At 39.5% G+C, this 17,890-nt stretch overlaps 1 protein-coding gene across 2 annotated transcripts in view; it reads right to left on the bottom strand.

The window, feature by feature from the left end:
- GNPAT (glyceronephosphate O-acyltransferase) overlaps positions 1-17,890 on the bottom strand; it is a 30,667-nt gene that overhangs the window by 12,395 nt on the left and 382 nt on the right. Inside the window, exons 2-10 of one of the 2 annotated variants that reach the window (XM_060753779.2) lie at positions 11,873-12,064; positions 11,272-11,448; positions 8,575-8,704; positions 6,200-6,327; positions 5,827-5,902; positions 5,491-5,642; positions 3,645-3,775; positions 2,767-2,990; positions 516-761 (exon numbers count right to left, since the gene is read on the bottom strand). In XM_060753779.2, the coding sequence (XP_060609762.2) occupies positions 516-761; positions 2,767-2,990; positions 3,645-3,775; positions 5,491-5,642; positions 5,827-5,902; positions 6,200-6,327; positions 8,575-8,704; positions 11,272-11,448; positions 11,873-12,064 (1,456 nt within the window). The remainder of the gene's footprint in view (positions 1-515; positions 762-2,766; positions 2,991-3,644; positions 3,776-5,490; positions 5,643-5,826; positions 5,903-6,199; positions 6,328-8,574; positions 8,705-11,271; positions 11,449-11,872; positions 12,065-17,890) is intronic. The other variant, XM_060753781.2, reaches the window with a different exon arrangement.

Here is a 17,890-nt window from a genome sequence, read left to right as displayed (position 1 = left end):
CTCATTGGCACAAGGTGACTGCATTTTCAGCTTGTTTTCCTTCCCTCCCGCAGCCCTCCACATCCAGAATTCCCCAGTCTTTCAATGACACTTTGGGGGACAAATCCCTCTCACTTTCATCAACAAACCCACTAGAACTTGGCTAAAGTCAAGAGGTTCTGTTTAGTTTTTTAAGGCAATTGAAACAGAAATAATAATGAAAAGCTTTCCCTGCCTCAGCCTGAAATGAAATAGAATTGCACAAAGCACAGTTAGATCAATGTCAAGAAGAAATTGCATAATGAAAGCTATTGATACACACACACACTCCCCGCAGAACCATTGTTTGCTAAATAGCATCCTGCTCATAGCTTCATTGTGCAATTTCTGTTGCATTATGGAGGCTTAGAAGTCTGCTGGCCTGGACTGAAGGAAAACTGAATATAAGGGATGGAAGGCAAATATAATTAGTGCATCAATCAACCACTTATTTAAATCTCAGATCTGAAGTGGCTATATCAAAAAGGTGAACTTACCTTTTCTGGAAGAGTGTGTGATTTCTAATGCCAGTGCTACTAGAGCTGGTCTCACAAAGATGTTCAGCAGCTGGTTCCTGTAGGAGCCACAAAGGAGGATGGCAAGGGCCTGTTTAAAGACAATATCCTCTGGAGCACCAGGTCCCATTTCTTTGTCATTGAGCACCACTTGACCATTGACAAGGCTTACAATGTTTGAGTGAAGAGCAAGGGCAGATCTGACTGCTTTGTTGGCACACAGATTATCTATGGGAAAAAACAATTTTTGAATAAATGCCAGTTTGTATGGATGATCTCTAATCTAGTTTGTTTTTTTCATGAGTGAGAAAATTAAAGAAAGACATGTCAGGGTTAACAGCTAACAGGTTCCAACAAAGCCTGTAAAAGATGTCTTTGAATGTAGTGTTTGTGTAACTTAACAACTGATCTAACCTATTTCCTGGGTAAGCATGGTTCCAGATATGGTACACAGAAACCTGACATAAGCCCTTTTACTTTTTTGTTGTTTATTCGTTCAGTCGCTTCCGACTCTTTGTGACCTTATGGACTAGCTCATGCCAGAGCTCACTGTCAGCCATGACCACCCCCAGCTCCTTCAAGGTCAAGCCAGTCACATCAAGGATACGACCCATCCATCTTGCCCTTGGTCAGCCCCTCTTTCTTTTTCCTTCCATTTTCCCCAACATCATTATCTTCTCCAAGCTTTCCTGTCTTTTCATTATGTGGCCAAAGGACTTCCATCTTTGCCTCTAATATCCTTCCCTCCAGTGAACAGTCGGGCTTTATTTCCTGGAGTATGGACTGGTTGGATCTTCTCGCGGTCCAAGGCACTCTCAGAATTTTCCTCCAACACCACAGTTCAAAAGTGTCTATCTTCCTTCGCTCAGCCTTCCTTATACTCCAGCTCTCATGTCCATAGGTTACTACGGGGAATACCATTGTTTTAACTATACAGTTCTTTGCTGCCAGTGTGTTGGCTCTACTTTTCATTATTTTATCAAGATTGATCATTGCTCGCCTCCCAAGAAGTAGACATCTTCAGATTTCCTGGCTGAAGTCTGCATCTGCAGTAATCTTTGCACCTAGAAATACAAAGTCTGTCACTTCTTCCACATTTTCTCCCTCTGTTTGTCAGTTATCAATCAGTCTGGTTGCCAGAATCTTGGTTTTTTTATGTTTAATTGCAACCCAGCTTTTGCACATTCTTCTTTCACCTTGGTTAGAAAGCTCCTCAGCAATTCCTCGCTTTCAGTCATCAAAGTGGTATAATCTGCATATCTAAGGCTGTTAATGTTTCTTCCAGCAATTTCAACTGCAGCCTTGGATTTGTCAAGCCCCGCACATTGCATGATATGTTCTGCATACAAGTTGAATAGGTAGGGTGAGAGTATACAGCCCTGCCGTACTCCTTTCCCAATCTTGAACCAGTCTGTTGTTCCATGGTCTGTTCTTACTGTTGCTACTTGGTCGTTAGACAGATTCCTCAAGAGACAGACAAGGTGATTTGGTATCCCCATACCACCAAGAATTTGCCACAGTTTATTATGATCCACACAGCCAAAGACTCTCTGTTAAGCCCAGAGTGATTTCAGTTACTTAGTACAGACACACAGAATCTTTTCTTTTACAGAGAGGAAAGGGAAGAGTGGCTTTACTTTCTTCCCCCGCCCAATCCATACTAGGGAACATGTGGGGATGAGCAGGGAGTTCCTATTTGACTAAGCCTTTCCTGCATTGCCCAAAGCTTATATAAGGGCTCTAGAAAGTTTCAAATGATGCGCTGTGGAGGTGCAGATAACCTCATTTGTGTGAGCCACAGAAACTATGAAGACATCTATGTTACTCCTCTGAGGACAGTATATGCCTAAGACCTATTACTCTGCGTAATAGAACAGTGGAAAAGAATAACAGAGAGCCTGCTCATTCCCGCTGATATTTCAATACTTCGGGGAGCTCAAGTAACAACATATTTAAATGGTATCAATTTTAATGGGTTTCATTTCTACCTTCATCCTCTGTCTAGTACTAGAATAGGCAAACACTGGCGCTCCAGGTGTTAGGAATTGTGAGAGTTGAAGTCCAAAAACCTGGCGGGCCAAAATTTGCCCATGTCTGGTCCAGTATTATGTATTGTTAGAAGAAAGTCAAAATTTAACAGTGTAAAGAAAGTTGTACAGTAGCAGTTCTAGTTTTCCATCACCCCAAAACAGACCTCAAAAAAAGACATCTATGTACAATATTATCTGCATACCAGGCCAGTCAAGAAATCCTCCAAATGTCTGAGTTATATTTTTCAGCCAAAGCGTCTTTTCCACCAGAAGTTCAAGTTCTATTGCTGGTAAATTCTGAAGCAGAACCACTGCAACTAATATCCATGGGCTCAGAACCATGTTTTCTATTTGAAGGAGCTCCATTTTATAGGCTACTTCACTGACAAATTCCTGGACTTCCTCAGATGGCTTTTGAGGAATATGCCTAAAAGGAAAAGTCTAATGAGAAAAGGCATTCTAAAAGCGTTGCTTTGATGTAAATATTATTTGCATCACTGATTTTCAGTTTAAAGTACTGAGCAATATTGATAAAGAAGTAGAACAACCCAGATTTCAGAGCTTCAGTCAAAAAATTAGTGTTGTATCCAGATTTACTCTCTACAAAAAGAAGGTAAAACAGAATCATTTTTAAAAACCTCACTTTGCAGGGTTCTGACCCAAATGATAGCTCTACTCATAAACCAAGGGTCCTCAAACTTTTTAAACAGAGGGCCAGGTCACAGTCCCTCAAACTGTTGGAGGGCCAGACTATATTTTGAAAAACATGAATGGATTCCTGTGCACACTGCACATATCTTATTTGTAGGGCAAAAAACCCTTTAAAAACAATACAATAATTAAAATGAATAACACTTTTAACAAATATAAACTTATTAGTGTTTCAGTGGGAAGTGTGGGTCTGCTTTTGGCTGATGAGATAGGATTGTTGTTGTTGTTGTGTGCTTTCAAGTCATTTCAGACTTAGATTTACCTTGAGCGAGGGCCGGGTAAATGACTTTGGAGGGCCGTATCTGGCCCCCGGGCCTTGGTTTGAGGACCCCTGTCATAAACCATATGAAAAAAATCATACACTTAATACCTTGGGACCAAGTTGAATGGACATCTATTTATTCTCCCAGATGCCAATGTTCTGAGTGATAAAGGCTGTCCAAAATATACGTGAATACTTCCAAAATCTTCACTTAAAATTTTTCTGGCTTTCAAAAGTCCCTACAGCATAAAGAAATGGGGGGAAGTCACTAAAGTATATGCAGCAGAAGAGTGAGAAACATACATGCTAATGAGTAAAACTATTTAATATTTTTCATCATTTCAAATAGCATTATTTCTGAGGCTTTTAGAATAATTTATGGATTCTAGCCCGTTTACACTGACAATAACATTCTTTGTTCAATGAAAATAAACTGTGGCATGTCAGAAGAAATTACTCTAGATACACAGTCTGCCTATACATGAGGTGCTAAATTGTGGATTACAATTTTGAGAACAAAAAGCACCAAGACTAAGGTTTCTATGTTCCCTCCCCTCTCTTTGATACTTCCCAGGAAATTTAAATAAACCTCCATTATAAACTGTGATTTGGAATGAGCTTATTTCAACAAATCAGAGCTAAGAGCAACCCACTTTATCTGCATTTAGATGTCATGAAAACTTGTAGTTAATCTCCACACACAATAAAAGTGAAAATGTGTATGTGTGTATGGCTGGGGTGTCCACTTACACAGACAAACTCCTGCTTCCACAAACAGGTATAGCTCCCACTACTCAGGAGAAACCAATGGCCCTCCCTCCAATGAGATTGCAGGTTATAGTGAGTACCATGAACATGTACAAGAGCCAATATCCTCCACAAACACCATACTCCCCACCACCCAAGTGAAGGCTTTCAGACGGGGACAATTTCATCCTAGATTTTATTTATTTCCTCCACTACAGACATTCCAGTTTCTTTCTCCATTAGTGTGGAATTTGCATGACCCCGTCCGCTGCCTCTCCCTTAACCCTTTCCTATTCTTTTCTATGGCACACAGCATACAGAGGAATTGATCAGCAACTGAACATACTAGAGGGGTTTGGGGAGAATTCACCATGATTTATAGGAGTTGAAGGCACTGTGGTGTATAGTTCACTTGCAATCTAAGAGCACACTGAACTCCACCAATGATGGACCTGGAACTAACTTGGCATGTAGAAGCCCCATGACCAACAAAACACATTGGAAGTCTTTGGAGGGATTTATAGGAGTTGTAGTTCATCTACACCCAGAGAGCATTGTGAACCCAAACAAGGATGGATCTGGACCAAACTTGGCATGCATATCTGGTATGCCCAAATTTGAATACTGAAGGAGTTTGGGGGAAACTGACCTTCCTTTCCAGAAATTGCAGTTCACCCACAACCAGAGAAACTGTGACCTCCACTGATGATGGACCTGGACTAAATTTGCCCCCCCCCCCCCAACCCCCATGAATAAACCTACTGGAGAGGTTTGAGGGGACTGATGGGAGTTGAAGTTTACCCTACAGCTAGAGAGCACACTGAATCCCACCAATAATGCATCCAGAGCAAATTTACCCAACATAGCAAACGTAACAAACATAACAAACTACTGATGGCATTTCAGGGGGTTAACCTGGCATGATGTGAGTTGCAGTTCACCCACAACCTTATGCATTTTGCACAATTTAAAAATGACTTTTTTAAATAACCCGGGCAATGCCAGGTACCCAAGCGAATCTAAAATAAAATTAAAATATTCACATTTCCTCTTTGCAGCTGCACTGCAGGAAGAGCAATGGAAGTGCACAATCCAAAGTTCATATATTTAAACAAACCATCTTTTTTAGCATTATATCCAAACAAGCCACAGTGAATTTGGCTAAACAAACTTTAAACCCAGAACAGTGTCCAATATTTCATCTTACCGATGTTGATTCTTTTGGTTTAGGGACGCCTAATAGTTCACATGCATAAAGGGATTCTTCCAATACTCTCTCGTAGCTGATACTGATTGGGACAAGATAAATATCAAACACTTCCCTTTTAAGAAAAGGATCCATAACAATATTGAGGAGGCCTGGAAGAAAAATAGAAAGTTTTTTTTTTAAAAAAAATGAAACTAAAGCAACGTTTTCAATTTAAAATTAAACAAAAAGCATTGCTTTTCTAGCAGGGTCCTTTGTGCCAAGTGCAATGTTGATTTTCTGTTTAGCTATTCTAAATCATTTAATTCTACAAAAGTTGTAACTTCCTGAACATACCAAATTTTGGATTCAACGTCTTTGCTGTGCGACTTCTTGTTCCTTCAAGGTAAAACTCAACAGGGGCATACCCATTCTTTAGGACAAAAGGACAACAAAGAGTTAACAGTTGTAACAAGAGAGCAATATTCATTAATTTTTAATCATGTTAAATGGCTGTTTCTCATAAAGTATTCATTTTACAGCAGAAGTTGTGCAAGTCAAAATAAAGAATCATTTTTGCAAAATAAATGATTAAATTAATCTAATGCAAAAAATAGTAAAGTTTACATTTACAAGAAAAACTTGCATTTCATATTAGCTTTAAAAACTTCTGTACCTAGCAAATCTCAAAAATCCAATATAAAAGTGAAGAAATTTTTAACTTATATACCTTTAATACAGTTTTCACATATTCAGCAAACACTGCCCAGTACAGTTTATTCCCACCAAATGTACGCCGCATAAAAAAGGCACCTGACTTTCTCAGCAACTCACCAACAATTTTCATTCCTAAGAAATCTGGGAAAAATGCAGAAGCAGAATAGCAAAATCAATCAATGTTTCTAAAATTTGTAGTTAGCTTATTAGGAAACACACACAGAGACCAACAGGAGGGAGGGAGAAAAAAACTGTTTTGGGGGAATCCCAGTTTGGGTAATACACTAAAAATAAAAATTAGAAGTTCTCAAAGCATAAATCACAGATAACTGTACAAAAAATCCAGTCTACATTCATATTTTGCAAATTCTAACCAGGAGTGACCAACATATGCCTGCAGGCTTCATGTGGCCCTGGAAACACCAATGTGCATCCACTGTAGCCACTATAGGCTCCCCAACTCCTCCCTCCTCTCTTCAATTTTTTACACCAGTATTTGGTTGGAACACTCCAAGCCAACCATTAATGTAGTGATTTATCTCTCCCACTCAACACTGTCCTCCAACCTTGCTGAGGGGAGGGCTTGAAAATGGCATCCTTTAGATAAATGGTTCACAACCAATCCTAAACACTCCAGGGATGGGACAGAAAAGCTGTCTAGGCAGGGAATTGGATTTTGTAAGAGCCGCCGCAAACTAGCTTCCTGTGGGAGCAAACTGTGCCAGCACGTCCATGACGTCTTGAGACTCCGCCTCTCTCTCCGCCTCCTTCTCCGTGCCAGCGTGGTATTTCCTTTGCTAGGGCAGCATTGCCAGCGTACTCTCGTTGTTGACAGAATTCAATAACGAGAGTACGCTGGCAATGCTGCCCTAGCAAAGGAAAAACCACGCTGGCATGGAGAAGGAGGTGGAGACAGGGGCGGAGAGAGAGGCGGAGTCTCATGACCTCATGGACGTGCTGGCACAGTTTGCTCCCGCAGAAGGCTAGTTTGGGGTGGCTCTAACAATTATTATGAATTCTATCTTTTTCAATTGTCATGTCCTCTCACAAGTGTGACATGTCATTATCTTTTCTTTCTGTTATTATGGCAGTAACATTTGTATTTGATATGTCCAATGACTACATCCCATGTGTCTTTGTAACATTTCAGGAACAACATGTCCTAAGTGATCCAGAAGGCAGGTCATAAGAGCATAGTCCAGTTCAGATTCAACAGTAAGAGGATGGTTATCAACTGGTCCAGAAGTTGTTACAGGAAATCCAGATAAATGAAATAGGTAAGGAGTTGAATGAAGTCTTCATTCACAGTCATTCCAAGGCTAAGAAAACACTAATTCCAAAGAGTACTGTCGGTTATCAAGAGAAACAATGAAGCTTCTGGGAGATTTATAGGCAGCTGTCTCAAGAAACCAGGTGCTAGTGAGTAAGCATCCCATATTTAACAGACTCTGGGATCAGGGTAAGCTCCCTTTATTTCTTTGAGGAATTGTAAAGATAACAACATGTCCTCAGTGTCTGCCAGCTCCTGCTAAGGAAGGAGTTCCCTCAATGGTGTCAGCCTCCAGTTCCTTGGGCTCAGAGAGGCCACTATCACAAGGAGTTATAAATTCATGGAACTCTGACTTCTCTGTGTCTGTATCTTCTGATTCCAGAGGATGAGTATGGAACATCCTCATTACTTATATTTTCTACTTCTACTACACAAACAGTTAAAGTGAATTGCATAATAGTCATCTTAAATCAGTGGTTCTCAACCTGTGGGTCCCCAAGTGTTTTGACTTACAACTCCCAGAAATCCCAGCCAGTTTACCAGTTTAGGATTTCTGGGAGTTGAAGGCCAAAACATCTGGGGACCCACAGGTTGAGAGCCACTGTCTTAAATGGACATTCGTTCTAATCTTTGTTTTACAAAGCCTTGCAAAGACTTGGCTCAGAAATTACAGGAAGTGTTCAGGAACAGAAATATTTTGGTATTTTACAAGGTTTTATCAATACACATAAACTTGTGGGAACATATGCAACCATTTGCATCCCAATGTTATTAAAGCTGACAAAATTTTATTAAATCTTGAAAACGAGATTGAGATATCTCCACTTGGATGATCTCATTCAAAGCTTTCGATATTGAAATACACCATAATTTCCTCAAACAAGTTATTTCCATTCCTGCTGTGGAATCAAGAGGTGCATGTAAACTACTGTTTTTGAAATGTTTTGTCAGACCTTCTGTAACCCCCACCTGTACAAAAGCATTGACTACATGTTTTAAATAAATATCAACAAAATCATGCAAGAAACTCTTTCAATCCTATTTCTGACTGAAACCCTTATTGGCCATTTCAACTTCTGCCAGCTGTTACCAACATCAATTGTGAACGACATATTTACCTATTCCTGCGGCAATAACAGGCAAAGCCAAGTCATAGGTGTACAGCACATAAGATAACAGGAGAAAATCTATGTAGCTCCGATGACTGGGAAGCAGGACAACTGGATGTTCTTGTATTGCCTGTTGCAACTAACAAAGAACAGCTATTATTTACCACTGCAAAATTCATGGCCTTTGAATGGCCTTTTTAGAAAGTCTATCACATAATTAAAACTCATTTGCAGATCTTTTCATTTTTCCTTAGCAAAGATAAGTGAAAGGATCTAGAAAAACAAGTATGAAGGGAAATGTATGCTTAAATGCATTGAAATCCACACTTTAAGAACAGAGAGTTCTGGCCATAAGAGTATCAACCTTTTATCAGCTTTCTAATTTAAATTACCTACACTAATATGGCTTAACTTTTGTGAAAAGTCTTATCATCAGAATAGTTATGATTAACAGCCAGAACAAAGAAATAATACTAACAATAGAAACATGATTGTGTTTTATCTCGATTTTGAAAACAGCAGGAATTCACACTGATCTAGATCCAAGCCATATCTTTAGCAACTAGCCATCTTTTCTCTGTTAAAGTCACAACTGAATTATCAACCTTGGAGACAAGTTGGGAAATGTATTTCTTCTTAAATGCATCCATTCTAAATGAAGCCTACACAATATAACCTTCTCCAACTGAATGCCCACTAAACATGTTGGACTATAGCTCTCATTGCATAATAAAGCCAATGGTTGGGATGGTGACGCTGAGCACAACGCTGAGAAAAACCTTTACCACGACATGAGGAGTATAAAGGTAAGACTTCAGCTGGGCTTGAAAAGACCTACTCTGGCCAAATTCCCATGATTTTGCATAGGTCATTGCAACAGAAATTTAAAAGAAAGCACAAGAAGTGTGATAATGACAGATTCAGCAAGGCCTGAAATCTTGGCTTTTGGCAAGGCTTAACTGCATATTATCACGATTCAGAATATCGATGTGAAGAATTCTGTTTAGAATCCAGGTCTGCAGTCATTACCAGACATCAGGGGATACACTTCTGATATACCCATACATTTCTATTGCATTTGTTTATAACTTTATGTATTTATTTTTATTTTTTACAGTAAATTGTAATGTTTCTAAGAATTAGTTTAAACCAAAAAAGGGCCCACACTATTCACAACTAAGTATTACTTTTATGTATTATGTGAAGTGATGTGAAGTGATATTCTGATAAGTCTGATGTGACTCAATAATAAAATAGATAAACAAGGCAACTCAGCTCTTACATCTAAGATCATCATAAATGTAGGAAGCCTTAAACTTAGTCTATTTTGAGAACAGAGAGGCTGCAGAACAAGCAAAAAGAAAAAATAGGATTAACTTTGGTTTATACCTTCTGAAGACAAGGTATACCTCTGTTCCCCTAAAACAAAGTTGGACTTTCTATTCATGCGAAGACACATTTTTAAAAGAGAATACCCTTTAATATTAAGGCATGAACACAATATTGGACAACAATGCTTGGAGAGCATATCTGATTTTTGTAATCCCATAAAAAAGTTTCAAATTTTAAATATAAATGAAGGAACAGTTTTATTCAAAATGACCCTGGTTTCAATCTAGCACACCATGACATAAACCCAAGAGGCATGTTAGATTAGGGCTTCCTGTTAGTTATTAAGACTACTTTCTACAATTTCCCCGGAGGCACAATGGGTTAAACCCGTGCCTGCAGAATTGCTGACCGAAAGGTCAGCGGTTCAAATCCAGGGAGCGGGGTGAGCTCCCATCTGTCAGCTCCAGCTTCTCATGTGTCTTTGTAACACATGAGAAGCATGTGTTACAAGGGTCCTGTGAGAGAAGTCTCCCACAGGATGGTAAAACATCCGGGCATCCCCTGAGCAACGTCTTTGCAGACAGCCAATTCTCTGACACCAGAAACAACTTTCAGTTTCTCAAGTTGTTCCTGACACACAAAAAACCCCTATATATATATATATACAAAACCCCACCTATTAAAACAACTGTAGTGTCTCATATGGGCAAAACTATCACAGGCTCTTGAATTATAGGAAAGGGGCTGAAAAGTTTGATTTGTTCCCTGTGAGTATGACAATGTTAATTCTAGATTCCCATATTGTTCTTTAAATAAATAGTTCCAGCATATTTGTTTAGAGGAAAAAAGTAAATTTTCTTAGGTGAAAAATATTGCTATCTCAAATAACAGTAAAATACTAAAATTGTAAGCAAGAGAAGATTTGATAACTTCTTATAAAAACAACAAAATGGGAGGAAGGGGAGCATGCTGAGATTAGCTATCTTATATATATTTTTACAGTGATTTTGGGATTTATTCCAACTCCACACTAGTGATTGCACATACCCTTATATGTGCACGAATGTTAAATAGATAAGAAATAGGCACTCCTACTTTATCTTTCCTATACACCTTCTTATCTTTCATCCCATTCACTTGTTTCCATAGCCAGAAGTAAAGACCTACAATAGCTACAAACTCCCCAGCGACTGCAATATCAATAGAACAAGAACATGACTATGAATAGGAATATAATGCCAAAGGTTCTCAACAAGTGATTTCAGGAATAATCCATGAAGCAAGTTTTTATGCATTCAGTAGTCACACAAATTCACTCAACCATACTGGCATATAGTTTTGGCTGTTTCTGTGCGTATTCATACATATACTTACTTTTTGCATGCCATCTTCATTCACACAAATGCTCCTGAAGAGACATTTAAATATTTTGCTCAGTGTGAAAGCAAAAAAACGTATAGCTCCCATATGCATGCTGTGTCCCATCTCATCAAGAATTTCTGCTGCTTCTTCTTGTATAATGTCAGGCGATTCACCTGTTTCTTTTGAAAGCTAAGGGGAGGGGGGGAGAGAGAACAACACTAATGAAGAGAAGACATTACAAAGACTCTGAGATGCACAGTGTCACTGTACTAATATCAATGGGAGAAGAATTCTCTTTAGAGAACTAACCAGATTAGCTTTGGAGAATATCCTCTTTAGTCCACAAATGTATTATTTAGTTATATATGGATAGCATTTTTGTAAGGCAGATTATCTTGTAATTTTCATTACAATGAGGTTTCAAGACAAAATACGGTTGCCTCTCAATATCAGCAGGCTACCTGTGAATTTGCCCCTAAAACCCAATATTCTAACATAATGTGTTATACAGGATATAAATATTTGGCTGTTATCAAGAATACTTTTCCATCAGTAGCCACAAGAAGCAACAAATACATTACCTAGAAAGATCAGACAAGAGCTTTCTACTCACATGTCGGATGACATACTGAACTTGCTCAGATTGCAGAACAACCGTTTTAATAGCACTTGGCTTGCATGGGGAAAGTTCCTTATAAACAACAGGAGTGTAACATTTCATGGCATATCTGAGGTCACTGGACTGCCGCCTCTCCTCCAATATATCTTCAAAGTCATATTTTTTCTTTGATGTGATATTTTTCTGCTGGGAGCATCATGAATAAAGAATTAAACTTTGGCCACATTTGCCAACATCATGTTTAAACTGATGTGCTTATTGTTTTCTTGAAGTAGAATAGTAATAAAAGCAAAGATTCCTGATCCCAACCCTCTGAAATCAGTCTTAGTTTATCCATGATTATAACTTGTGATTAAAACGGAATTACCATCCATCCACCCACCCCCATTGTGGGCTATAATCATCACTATTCTGTTAGAGTCTCACAAAAGAGGCAAAAGTACTTGTAAAAAAAAAGGCGGGGGGGGGGGGGAATTACATGTTTTTCTTTTGAATTATATTCATCCCTCCACTCAATTTCATAGAATCATAGAATTGGAAGAGACCTCATCGGCCATCTCAAGACAAATATGTAGGTAAATATAGGACCAGAATTTAACTTAACAGGGAGACTGCTCAAAGAACTCTAACTGCATTAAGACTAAACAAAATGGTCATTTACAACATTATCTTACTGCAAAGGATTAAAAATGATGATGGCTTCCATTTTTCCCTCCTACTCTTCAGCATGCTAATCAAGCCTTTTCTCCATCATCCCCAAATTTCGTCATTTTCTTCTCTTCCTCAATTCCAGTATCTTCTGTGTTGTCTTCAAAACCTCCTGGAATTGGTATGTCTACCACCACGTACTTCAGCAAGCCATGGTTTATTTGTTGCCACCAAGGTTTTTCCTCCATGTCTAATCAAAATATTGAAGAGACATCCCTAAGGCATATTTGATTAACTTCTCTATCGGGCTTGTCATGATCTGTTTGAACTCTATTTTCCCAGCAAACAATAGGTGACATGAAAATCAAAACTTTTAAATCTACACTACACCTCTCTTAGGAATTGCCAACACACTTGCAAAAGCAAGGGAGATAGGACAGAACTCTGAGGGAAACCTCGGACCATAGAACATCAAGGAACAATTTCTGTGCAATACTTGGAGGCTACTGTAAAACAGTGCCTCCAAGTTCTATCCCAGAGATGCAACTCAGAAAGATATTGTGGCTGATAGTACTGAAAACTGCAAAGTCAATAGATGGCCTCCATACTGTTATCAGACCTGAGGGGGAAATGAACCGGATCTGTAAAAGCAAATCTCATTCAGTAAGTCTTGCAGTTGAGATACTGCCACATGTTCTAGCACCTGTCCAAGAATGGATATTGCCGCACGTTCTAGCACCTGTCCAAGAATGGATATTGGCCAGAAATTAGCCAATGCAATAGGATTCAGGGAGAACTTCCTTAGCAAAGGTCTTACTATATTGTGAAAACATAGTGCTCTTATTTTCATCATTTCAGTGGTGTGGCAGACAGTATGATTGTATGTTAGGATGCCTATCAATCGTAAATATCATACAGGAGCACATAGAAAGCACCTCCTATCCTTCCAAGAAACAGAAGTTTGGAAGTTTTTAAAATGTAAACTAAGTATTTGCAATATTGTAACAAGAACATATAAATGCAAATGTCAGCAGAGCAGTGTAGAATTCCAAGAAAACACTGTTCTAATGATTGTCTGTAGCAATACCAGGATTGCAAGTGGATAGGGAAGACCATTTGCTTCTTGGATAACATTTGCAACATACCCTGAAAGAAAGAAAACGGTTCCACCCAAAACAAAAGCAGTGATCTCACTATGTTTCCCCACATTGCAAACCTCCTAAAGTCGCCTTCTTGGGTAGCCATACAGTGTCCCAAATGGATTTGAAAAAAAAGTCTGTTAATGGAAGGGCACAAATCTGCTACAAAGAAGTCCCAGTCTCACCCTACCAGACATGCCTTAGATGGTGGCATTATTAACAGAAAGGCTTTCTTGGAGATATATAGAGAATGTTCAAATAGTGGTATACAATCCTAAAATGGTTGCTGAATGCCAAACAAATGGGTCTGGGAGTTCAAACTATAAATACATATTTAAAGTGTGTGTACACGTGTCTTCAAGATGCTTCTCGATCTATGACATGAATTTCAGATTTTTTTTTAATGTAGCAAATTTAAGAGGCGAAGTACTATTGTCTTCCTCTGAAAAATAACTTTTACAATGCCTTCTCTCCCCTGTCTGTCTTCCATTCAACTACAGGTTGAGCATCCCTTACGTGGAATCCAAAAGTACTCTAAAATTGTTAATATGGATGGCAGAGTGCTTTTTAATTGTTCAGTGAACACACAGTTTCATGCATAAAATAATTTAAAATGTTGTGCATAAAAATTACCTTGATGCATAAGGAAGTGAAACATAAATTAATTCTGTATTCACACTTGGCTCTCAACTCCAAGATATCTCAAAAACAGGTATTCCAAAATCTGAAGAAAAAAAATCCAAAATCCCAAACACCTTCTGCTCCCACGTATTTTAGATAAATGATGCTCAACATGTATTGTCCACACATGGCAAGACCACAGCCCAAGAAGCATGTTTGGCACCCAATGACTAACACATGCACTACACCTGTCTTTGAACAGAGACTGGTATTTGGAGGAACTTTAGCTGACTAATTCAATTCTATTTTAACAAGCTGTTCAACAGTGGAACTCTGCCTCGGAGTGAGGTGAAAAATCCTTCCTTGGAGGCTTTTAAACAGAGACTGGAAAGTTATCTGTCAGGGGTGCTTTGATTGTGCTTTTCCTGCATGGCAGAGGATTGGACTAGATGGCCATGCGGTCTTTTCCAACTCTATTAGTCTATGATTCTAATATATGTATAATGCGGATTTTAAACTGCACTTGTAACACTGTTAGCCACTTTGCATCTCAATCAAGAGATTAAATAATAGCTTCTAACAGCTGGCAGGCGAGAGTGCAAGGGCCTTGCTCTTCCCCTGAGGAACTGCAACCTTCACTTGATCCTCATGAAAAAAACGTTTAAAACTGATGTTTGTTTTTATACCATTTTATGTTATTCTTAATTGTTTTATATTTTTATTATGATTATTTTAATTGTTTTACAAGCCACTATGTATACATTTGTAGAATTATTATATGTGTCTGATGGTAAGTTTTAAATTCTGGTATTCCTAGTCCCCTTAATTTCTGAGAAATATACCATAAGCCTCTCAATAGCCTAGATCTTCTACTTCCATTACAAAATCCACTGACTAATTTCTGCCATTTTTTTAAGATCAACATGTGGCAATTTAATGGGTAACATATTACAAAATAAGTTAAATTTAGATAATATTTTCATTTTAAAAATGCCTATTCTGCCAAACTATGAGAGATTTTTTTTTGTATTCCAATAGTCTTTTTTAGATTTTCCTAACTAGTCTATCAAAATTTATTTTTTAACTCTAAGTAATTAACAGGTATTGTGACTCCCAAATACTTAATTTTGTTTCTTAATTGATCCATTATTTTTTCTTTGTCCTATGGATATTATACCTAACTTTAAAAAAGTCCTTTAACTTTTCCTTAACTTCAGATCCACAGGTGCAGTTGGGTTCAGTTATACAGTATAGAAGTGAGGACCACAATATCTTTTTCACAGCAGTACATGTGAAAAAGATCTTGGGAGTCCTCATGGGCAACAAGTTAAACATGAGCCAACAATGTCATGTGGCAGCTAAAATAACCAATGGGATTTTGGTCTGCATAAATAGGAGTCTAGTGTCCAGGGAAGTCATGCTACCCCTCTGTTCTGCCTTGGTCAGACCACACCTGGAATCCCACTGTGTCTAATTCTGGATACTGCAATTGAAAGAAGACATTGACAAGATGGAATGTGTCCAGAGGAGGGCAACTAAAATGGGCCCGGTCCTGTTCAACATCTTTATTAATGATTTAGATGAAGCGTTAGAAGGCATGATCATCAAGTTTGCAGACAACACCAAATTGGGAGGGATAGCCAATACTCCAGAGGACAGGAGCAGGATTCAAAACGATCTTGACAGATTAGAGAGATGGGCCGAAACTAACAAAATGAAGTTCAACAGGGACAAATGCAAGAGACTCCACTTAGGCAGAAAAAACGAAATGCAAAGATACAGAATGGGGAAAATGCCTGGCTCAAGAGTAGTACATGTGAAAAAGATCTTGGAGTCCTCGTGGACAGCAAGTTAAACATGAGCCAACAATGTGATGCGGCAGCAAAAAAAAGCCAATGGGATTTTGGCCTGCATCAATAGGAGCATAGTGTCTAGATCTAGGGAAGTAATGCTACCCCTCTATTCTGCCTTGGTTAGACCACACCTAGAATACTGTGTCCAAATTTGGGCACCACAATTGAAGAGAGATATTGACAAGCTGGAATGTGTCCAGAGGAGAGCGACTAAAAGGATCAAGGGTCTGGAGAACAAGCCCTATGAGGAGCGGCTTAAGGAGCTGGGCATGTTTAGCCTGAAGAAGAGAAGGCTGACAGTAGATATGATAGCCAGGTATAAATATGTGAGAGGAAGTCACAGGGAGGAGGGAACAAGCTTGTTTTCTGCTTCCCTGGAGACTTGGACGCGAAACAATGGCTTCAAACTACAAGAAAGGAGATTCCATCTGAACATGAGGAAAAACTTCCTGACTGTGAGAGCCATTCAGCAGTGGAACTCTCTGCCCTGGAGTGTGGTGGAGGCTCCTTCTTTGGAAGGTTTTAAACAGAGGCTGGGTGGCCATCTGTCAGGGGTGCTTTGAATGCAATATTTCTGCTTCTTGGCAGGGAGTTGGACTGGATGGCCCATAAGGTCTCTTCCAACTTTATGATTCTATGATTCTATCAAGGGTCTGGAGAACAAGCCGTATGAGGAGCGATTTAAAGTGCTTGGCATGTTTAGCCTGCAGAAGAGGAGGTTGAGAGGAGACATGATGGCCATGTGAGGGGAAATCATAGGGAGGAGGGAACAAGCTTGTTTTCTGCTGCCCTGGAAACCCAGGACGCAGAGCAATGGCTTCAAACTATAGGGATGGAGATTCCATCTGAACATGAGGAAGAACTTCCTGACTATGAGAGTCGTTCAGCAGTGGAACTCTCTGCCCTGGATTGTGGTGAAGTCTCCTTCTTTGGAGGCTTTTAAACAGAGACTGGATGGCCATCTGTAGGGGGTGCTTTGAATGCGATTTTCCTGCTTTCTGGCAGGGGGTTGGACTGGATGGCCCATAAGGTCTCTTCCAACTTTATGATTCTATGATTCTATCAAGGGTCTGGAGAACAAGCCGTATGAGGAGCGGTTTAAAGAGCTTGGCATGTTTAGCCTGCAGAAGAGGAGGTTGAGAGGAGACATAGAATCATAGAATCAAAGAGTTGGAAGAGACCTCATGGGCCATCCAGTCCAACCCCCTGCCAAGAAGCAGGAATATTGCATTCAAATCACCCCTGACAGATGGCCATCCAGCCTCTGTTTAACAGCTTCCAAAGGAGCCTCCACCACACTCCGGGGCAGAGAGTTCCACTGCTGAACGGCTCTCACAGTTAGGAAGTTCTTCCTGACTGGCCATGTGAGGGGAAATCATAGGGAAGAGGGAACAAGCTTCTTTTCTGCTGCCCTGGAAACCCAGGACGCAAAGCTTCAAACTATAGGGAACGAGATTCCATCTCCTGACTGTGAGAGCTGTTCAGCAGTGGAACTCTCTGCCCTGGAGTGTGGTGGAGGCTCCTTCTTTGAAGGCTTTTAAACAGAGGCAGGAAGGGGGTGCTTTGAATGCGATTTTCCTGCTTTAAACAGAGGCTAGATGGTCATCTGTCGGGGGTGCTTTGAATGCGATTTCCCTGGCAGGGGGTTGGACTGGATGACCCACGAGGTGTCTTCCAACTCTATGATTCTATGGTTGCAGTTCCCATTATCCCCAGATAGTAATCAAAAGTGGTGGGAGTTGTATTTAATA

This window comes from Anolis sagrei, chromosome 1 (assembly GCF_037176765.1).
Source record: "Anolis sagrei isolate rAnoSag1 chromosome 1, rAnoSag1.mat, whole genome shotgun sequence".
NCBI classification, from domain to species: domain Eukaryota; kingdom Metazoa; phylum Chordata; class Lepidosauria; order Squamata; family Dactyloidae; genus Anolis; species Anolis sagrei.
This window is presented reverse-complemented; position numbering and strand designations above follow the sequence as displayed.